Source organism: Gymnoscopelus braueri (assembly GCF_963280865.1).
Source record: "Gymnoscopelus braueri genome assembly, chromosome: 8".
In the NCBI taxonomy this organism is placed as follows: domain Eukaryota; kingdom Metazoa; phylum Chordata; class Actinopteri; order Myctophiformes; family Myctophidae; genus Gymnoscopelus; species Gymnoscopelus braueri.
Window position 1 is genome coordinate 51204552 of NC_137609.1, and position 7867 is coordinate 51212418.

The window sequence follows — 7867 nt, forward strand, 5'->3', positions numbered from 1 at the left end:
CAAACAGACTGCATGCCTCACTCCTACATGTCAGAACACAGTGTGCACCGGTCTGTATACCGCAGACATCTACCTAGAATACACAGTGTGGAACATCTGGTTCTGATCCATTTAGATTTCCTATGGTTGTATTTAAATACTATATTTGTAAAAAATATATATTTATAAGATACAGAGAAGAGGAAGGGGGTAATGTCACGTTTAAATGGTAATGTAGTACAGTAGGGTTCAGTACTGCTGTTTTGTAATGTTATCCTGATAGAGGCCCGATTTAAGTTCATTTTGAAATAGTAAAAAAAAATAGGGGTAGGACCAGATACGCATAATTTATGCTTCATTCGTAGTCATTTAAAAAAAAAATGGTATTGCTATTTTGTGCGCTTTTTAAAAATCTATTATAATGTTTGAAATATTCTTTCATTCATCCACCAGCAGATAGATGCCACCAGCAGATAGATGAATGCCATTGCCCTGTAAATCTTGCTTCCTAAGGTGGGCAGCCTCTTCAGTAGGCTACAGGAACATGTTTTTGCAGGGTGCGGTGTGTCTGGTGATGATACCAGTGCAGACTTTCGTCCTCAACCATTGCACATAGGTATTCACCTCTGCTGCAGTTTAAGAGTATGGATTTTCTAGAATATGTCTATTTTATTTTAATTTATTTTTTTGTCAATTGTCAAAATTGTTTAAAAAGCAGATCTACAAGCTCACCCACATGTGGTGAGTTTGTAGGTCTGCTATTTTTGAATAGCTGAAGTGTAAACTAGGGTTAAAGCGGTTACAATTGATTGTGAGGCTATATTAACTAATGTTGCTGGACCCCCTTCAAGGACCCCCGGGGGTCCCCGCACCCCACTTTGAGAACCACTGCAGTAGAAAACCCTATAAAGTAGTTCTAAGAACTCGCTCGTGGTACACAGAAAGACTCTGAAAGCATACAAATGGACCCGACGCTCAGAATTCTAATTGTGTACGTTCACAATACATCTGCACTCATAACCCCTTATTCCAAGTCCTCTCCGTGGGAAATGTAATGGCCGGTTTTCAGACTATTAAATCACGTCTCTCGGCTTTCGCGTTCATTCAAAGCGTTGAAAAGAGCACAGTGATATTTTCCGCCTCCCTTATGAGTGAACTTTTAACAGCCTCTCATTCTCTCCTAACGCCATGCTCTCCTCTCTCTCTAATTACTGGGTAATTTTACTGTGTAATTTGGGCCTCCATTCATCAGCCTCTCATCTTGCTCATTACACGTATAGGTGGGTGGTAAAAGGTCGAGTTGGGGGACATAAAAAAAAGTAGGTGTTATTTCTTCCTGCGCAGTGGTGGAAGAAGTACTCGAAGGGATGTCCCTACTTAAAGGGATAGTTCACCCAAATAATTACTTATTTTCTATCAATTACACACCGCATGAAGCCTTGAATTCATGGAGATTTTTTTTTGTTTTTGTCGCATTCCTGAGCCAATAATTTGATGAAAAATAAATGCTTATTTAGGCTACTTCCTGTTTATTTCCTGTGGGGAAATCGCTATATCTCCGTTCCTCTTGCTCTACGGCAAGAATAAGCCTCAAGCAAATGTCCACAGCTGTGCAATGGATTACCGCGAGTGGACAATTTTTTGGACGGGGGTCACAGAGAATATTCCATTCGTTTTACAGTAAAAAAAATGTACAGTAAAATTGCTCGTTTTCGCTGGCAGCAGTGGCACATTATTACACTATTACTCTAGCAGTTAAAGAGTTAAACTAGCGACTGAAGACATAAAGTATTTATGCAAATATTTGCTACGGTAATAACACCAAGTGTAAAGTCTACTCAAATACCCATCGAGTTTAATGGAATGAAAATTCTTCTACAACCAGCAAGAGGGGAAATAGCGACACCGTCTAGGCCATTAATGAGAACTGCAGCACTTTCCTTACTTCCTTCCGCATTGGCTTCATTTCCAGCAGCGAATCCTTGCCGCCTGGTCTGACGTCTGACGTCAAGGACCGCCATATTTGGGCATGACTGACACGGAACTACGTATTTGGACACATGCATATTTGGGAAGACTGACTCGGTACTCCATCTTTGGCCATATCATAGTGACGACATGGAGCGTGGAGGCAGCTCAAAATAAATCCGGACATCGCTTTGCACTTTAGTCTATTTTACATGAGATAGCAGCTGCTTTTGTCCTTTATTACGACGTGATCGTCACCGTGTCAAGATGGTTTGTTTTGGGGTCAAAGTTTGTCTGGTTCGTGAAGATGGTGGATCTTCAAATGCTTCATAGAGTCAGTAACTACGCCTCCTGAAAGTCGCAAACGGAGCAAGCTAGATATCAGCAAGCTGGATGTGTTGAATTGATCTAAAGTAGGATTTATTAGCGTGACCGCAGAGACGAAAAGGAAGTGGGGGACGGGACGGGACGGGACGGGACATAATCTGTAGTTGCTTCGTATTTTCAGGGCGGAAGCATTTGACAATTGTGTCAACCAACAGCCGAGAGACTGCTTTGGCAGAGAAGGGCTTGGCCAAACGCTCTGCAGCATGGAGAAACACGACCTGAAGGTCCTCAACCAGGGAGCTGAGGATGAGATGGTGCTGCAGAGTTACCGTCTGTGCCGCTGGCGTCTGGCCCTGGCGGGCCTCGGGGTGCTGTGCACCGGGGGGGCCTTGCTGCTGCCGCTGTACTGGATGCCAGAGTGGTGCGTCAAGTCGACGTGCAGCCGCACCACCGCCCGCCACGCCCAGGTGGTGCTGCTAAGCTCCACCGACGAGTTCCGTCGCCGGTTCCTGGCCAGGGTGCGAGTGATGCTGGCCCCCGGGAGGACCCCTTACCACAACCTGGAGGAGAGCCAGATTTCCCCTGCCACAGCCTCCCCTCCCCTGGCCAATGCATGCACCCCTCACCCCACAGACAGCAGACCGGCTCAGGACCTCAACAGGCTCTTTGTTGACCGCCAGCCCACACGCGTCCGTTATTTTACGCTACACGGCAAAAGGTACTTTTGGAACGACGACCTGCAGAACTTTGAATTTCTAACGGGACTGGAGGACCTGGGGTTACGTTTCTCCAGCCTCCACTCTGAGCACGGTGCAGGGCTGACCAGGAAGCAACAGGAGAACAGGAGACTGTTCTTTGGAGTGAACGAGATCGCGGTGAAAGTACCTTCCATTTTCAAGCTGTTTATCAAAGAGGTCCTCAACCCTTTCTACGTCTTCCAGCTCTTCAGTGTGATCCTGTGGGCTGTCGACGAGTATTACTACTATGCCACGGCCATTGTCTTCATGTCGGTCATATCCATAGCTACCTCCCTGTACACCATCAAAAAGCAATATCTCATGCTTCACGCTATGGTGGCAGCTCACAATAACGTCCGTGTGTCCGTGTGCCGAGGCAACGACGGCATTGAGGAGGCCATGGCCACAGGCCTGGTCCCTGGTGACGTCATGGTCATACCCAGCAATGGGACCGTCGTGCCTTGTGACGCCGTGTTGGTCAGCGGCACCTGCATCGTCAACGAGAGCATGCTCACCGGTGAGAGCGTTCCGGTCACAAAGACCAATTTGCCCAACCCGGTGCGAGGGGAGGGGGACCAGGTCTATCACACCGAAGGGCACAACAGACACACTCTCTTCTGTGGCACGCAAGTCATCCAGACTCGCTTCTACGCCGGAGATCTTGTCAAGGCCGTGGTGGTCCGCACAGGTTTCAGCACAGCCAAGGGCCGACTGGTGCGCTCCATCCTCTACCCGAAGCCCACTGACTTTAAGCTCTACCGCGACGCCTACCTCTTCCTGCTATGCCTGGTTGGCATGGCCGCCATCGGTTTCATCTACACCATTGTCATCAGTGTCTGGAATGGGGTTCCGGCCGAGACCATCGTAATCGAGGCGCTGGACATCATCACCATCACTGTGCCCCCGGCGCTGCCTGCCGCCATGACGGCGGGCATCGTCTACGCCCAGCGGAGACTCAAGCGCGCCGGCATCTTCTGCATCAGCCCCCAGGCGATCAACATCTGTGGACAGCTCAATCTCGTCTGCTTCGATAAGACTGGAACTCTCACAGAAGATGGACTAGATCTATCTGCTGTGCAGAGAGTTGAGAATGGCAGTTTCCAACCGTCGGAGGAGAACACAGACAAGGAGAGCCTGGTGAAATCTCAGTTTGTGGCCTGCATGGCTACTTGCCACTCTCTCACCAAGATAGAAGGACGGATATCTGGAGACCCTCTCGACCTCAAGATGTTTGAAGCCACAGGCTGGATCCTGGAGGAAGCTACCGAGGACGGGACAACGCTCCACAACCACATCATGCCCACTGTGGTGCGCCCACCCAAGCGGCTGCTACCCCCAGAACCCGCCGTGTCCTCTGAGCAGGACGAGGACATTAACATGCTGTCGTCGGTGTACGAGATCGGTATTGTCTGTCAGTTCCCCTTCTCATCTGCTCTCCAGAGGATGAGCGTGGTGGTTCGCCTGTTGGGGGAGAAACGTATGGACGCGTATTTGAAGGGGGCACCAGAGGTGGTGGCTGCTCTCTGCAAGAAGGAGACGGTACCGGCAGACTTCGCAGATATTCTGCAGCTCTACACCCAGCAGGGCTTCAGGGTCATCGCCCTGGCGCACCGCCATCTCGAGTCCAAACTCACCTGGCACAAAGTGCAGAACATAAACAGGGAGCACATTGAGACCAACATGGATTTCCTGGGTCTGATCATCATGCAGAACAAACTGAAGGCCGAGACGCCGGGGGTTTTGCGTGATCTCCACAGAGCCAACATCCGCACCGTCATGGTCACCGGGGACAACATGCAGACGGCCATCTCGGTGGCCAGAGACTGTGGGATGATCCCTCCCCAAGACACAGTCATCATTGCCGACGCCACGCCCCCTCGGGATGGACAGAATGGCAACGTCGCCTGGAGATACGCCGACAAGCCCAGCGGCAAGTGGCCGCGGCCGGAGGAAGTGTCGATCAACCTGGAGGAGATGTGTCACGTGGACCACTCACGGCAAAGAGGTGCTGCTGATAAGCCCCGTGCTCAGCGGCAGCACCACTTCGCCATGAGTGGGAAATCCTTCGCCGTCATCTCACAACACTTCCCGGACCTGCTCCAGAAGCTGGTCCTGCATGGGACGGTTTTCGCCAGGATGGCCCCAGATCAGAAGACCCAGCTGGTGGAAGCGCTGCAGGGCGTAGACTACTTTGTGGGCATGTGCGGGGACGGGGCGAACGACGTGGGTGCTCTGAAGAGGGCCCACGGTGGCATTTCTCTGTCGCAGCTGGAGGCGTCGGTGGCTGCTCCGTTCACCTCCAAGTCCCCCAACATCTCCTGTGTTCCTAGCCTCATCAGGGAGGGCCGCGCCGCCCTCGTCACCTCCTTCTCGGTGTTCAAGTTCATGGCCCTCTACAGCATCATCCAGTACAGCAGCGTCACCCTGCTCTATTCCATCCTCAGTAACCTCGGAGACTTCCAGTTCCTTTTCATCGACATGGCCATCATCCTCCTCATCGCCTTCACCATGAGTCTGAACCCGGCGTGGAAGGAGCTCGTACCGCGACCTCCCCCCTCGCGTCTGATCTCGGGCCCCCTGCTCCTCTCGGTGCTGTCCCAGATCCTCATCTGTTTCGGCTTCCAGTTATTCACCTTCCTCTCGGTCAAGCAGCAGCCCTGGTACGAGGTCTGGACGCCCCTTTCCAACGCGTGTAACCTGTCGTCGTTCCATGACGCCGGCAAGCCGGCGCTGAACTCCGAGGTGGTGGACGACAACATTCAGAACTACGAGAACACCAGCCTCTTCTTCGTGTCTTCCTTCCAGTACCTGATTGTGGCCGTGGTCTTCTCCAAGGGCAAGCCCTTCAGACAGCCCAGCTACAAGAACGTGCCCTTTGTGTTGTCTGCCCTGAGCCTGTACGTATTCCTGCTCTTCATCATGTTTCACCCAGTCACCGCCATCAACAAGCTCCTAGAAGTCGTCTGTGTCCCCTTCGAATGGAGAGTCACACTCTTTAACGTCATACTCGCCAACGCCGCTGTGTCTGTCCTGGTGGAAATTGTTGTCCTCGACTTCGTCTTATGGAAGCTCACGTTCGGCCGAGACGAACAGGTCAGCTACAGGGGGCCGCCATCACAGGGGGGCATTGGCGTGTGGGGGCGCAGGTGTCTTTTGTGGCTATGCTGTTGTCAGCAAACGGCCGCCAAGGCCCGTTACATACAAATAGCCCAGGAGCTCAGTGCGAACCCCGACTGGCCGCCCAAACCCACCACCACCACCGAAGCCAAGCCACGGCAAGAAAAACGTTCCTCCTACAAAATTGTGATCGACTCCTAGCCCCTGTGTGTTGTATAAGGCAGTGTGGTTCTCAATCTCTTTGATTTCAAGGACCCCCAGTTTGATATGCATTAGACCACAGACCCCATTTGATATGATCTTTCTCCTGGACCCCAATCTACACTGGACCCTTATGGGTAACTCATCAATGACCCGCTCGGGGTCCCCAGACCTTACATTCAGAACCACTGGTCTAAGGGCAGACATCACATTCAAAACCACTGGTCTAAGGGCAGACATCACATTCGGAACCACTGGTCTAAGGGCAGACATCACATTCGGAACCACTGGTCTAAGGGCAGACATCACATTTAGAACCACTATCAGACAGTGTCCTCTGGTGGAGGGGTTCTTTCCGTGCCAAGGACCCCCAAATAGCTGTAGCCTCTGACTGCGCACCCCCACCCCCATTCACTTTTTTGCATTACAATGGCAAAACAGCTTCTTAATATTTTCGTATTTTTATGAATGCAATTTAATTTAAAGCTGAGCTGCTGTCTTCAGTCTTTTTTTCCCCTCCATTATGTTAAGCTAATTTTCATTACAGCTCTTCACAGGTCCAAAAGGATGGACCTGAACCCCAATGGACCCCTGAAATGTGTTCCTGGATCGGATTGATTCGGACGTTTTCTTTAACGATTGACCCAAACCCTAGTGGACGTCCTAAATTTGTTTTCGAGATAGCATTGGTTCCGTAATTTATTTGTTTTTTACCCAAACCATAATTAAACTAAATGAATACATTCATTCCAAGATCTGATTTGTTCTGAGATACTAGGCTCCATAATGGAATCAAGCATGCTATGTAGCAGACCACAATAAGAGTAAATACAATTAAATTGCATGTTTTCACCTTGATGAAGAGGCAATCAATCATGATGAATCAATTCATCATTTGAATCAATGGATGGAGGTAAAGTTTGATTTGTTCTCACTGAACTCAGATGTCAGCCTGGAATGCATGCCCCCCTTATTTTGCACTGCAGTAATCTGATCCTGGGTCAGCCTAATCATCGCGGTGCACTTCATACACTTCTCTCATGATCACCTCTGAATATTGTCCACTTATATATTATAAATAGTCCACAATTATATACATTATGATAAACAGACATAATATCTGAACCAACCGGAGTCAATAGACCATAATAAAATAAATAGTCCACTATTATATACATTATAATAAACAGACATAATATCTGAAAACCGGAGTCAATAGACCATAATAAAATACATGAACTTAGGGGTCTCAGGTATAATAGATATTTATTTTGGTTCAGGTAGACCTCTAAGACCTCTAGTTTTGATATCCAGAGAATCAGCAGATACATAAATTTTGTGTGTGTGTGTGCGTGTGCGTGTGTGTGTGTGTGTGTGTGTGTGCGTGTGCGTGTGCGTGTGTGTGTGTGTGTGTGTGTGCGTGTGCGCGTGCGTGCGTCAGTTTTAGACTAGACCGGACTAGACTAGACCAGATTGGCATTGGTTAAAAATGAAACGTTCTGTGATGTGGTTAGGTGAGGAGAGAGCTCTCTACTTGG

General features: G+C 49.6%; 1 protein-coding gene across 1 annotated transcript; it reads left to right on the forward strand.

Moving 5' to 3' along the window:
• Nucleotides 1-2537: 2537 nt before the first annotated feature.
• LOC308090926 (polyamine-transporting ATPase 13A3-like) lies at nt 2538-6329 on the forward strand (the record flags this gene model as incomplete). The annotated part of the gene is made up of 1 exon (XM_080436200.1): nt 2538-6329. The coding sequence occupies one exon, from the start codon at nt 2538-2540 to the stop codon at nt 6327-6329; it is 3792 nt and encodes a 1263-aa protein (XP_080292326.1).
• Between the last annotated feature and the right edge of the window lie 1538 nt (nt 6330-7867).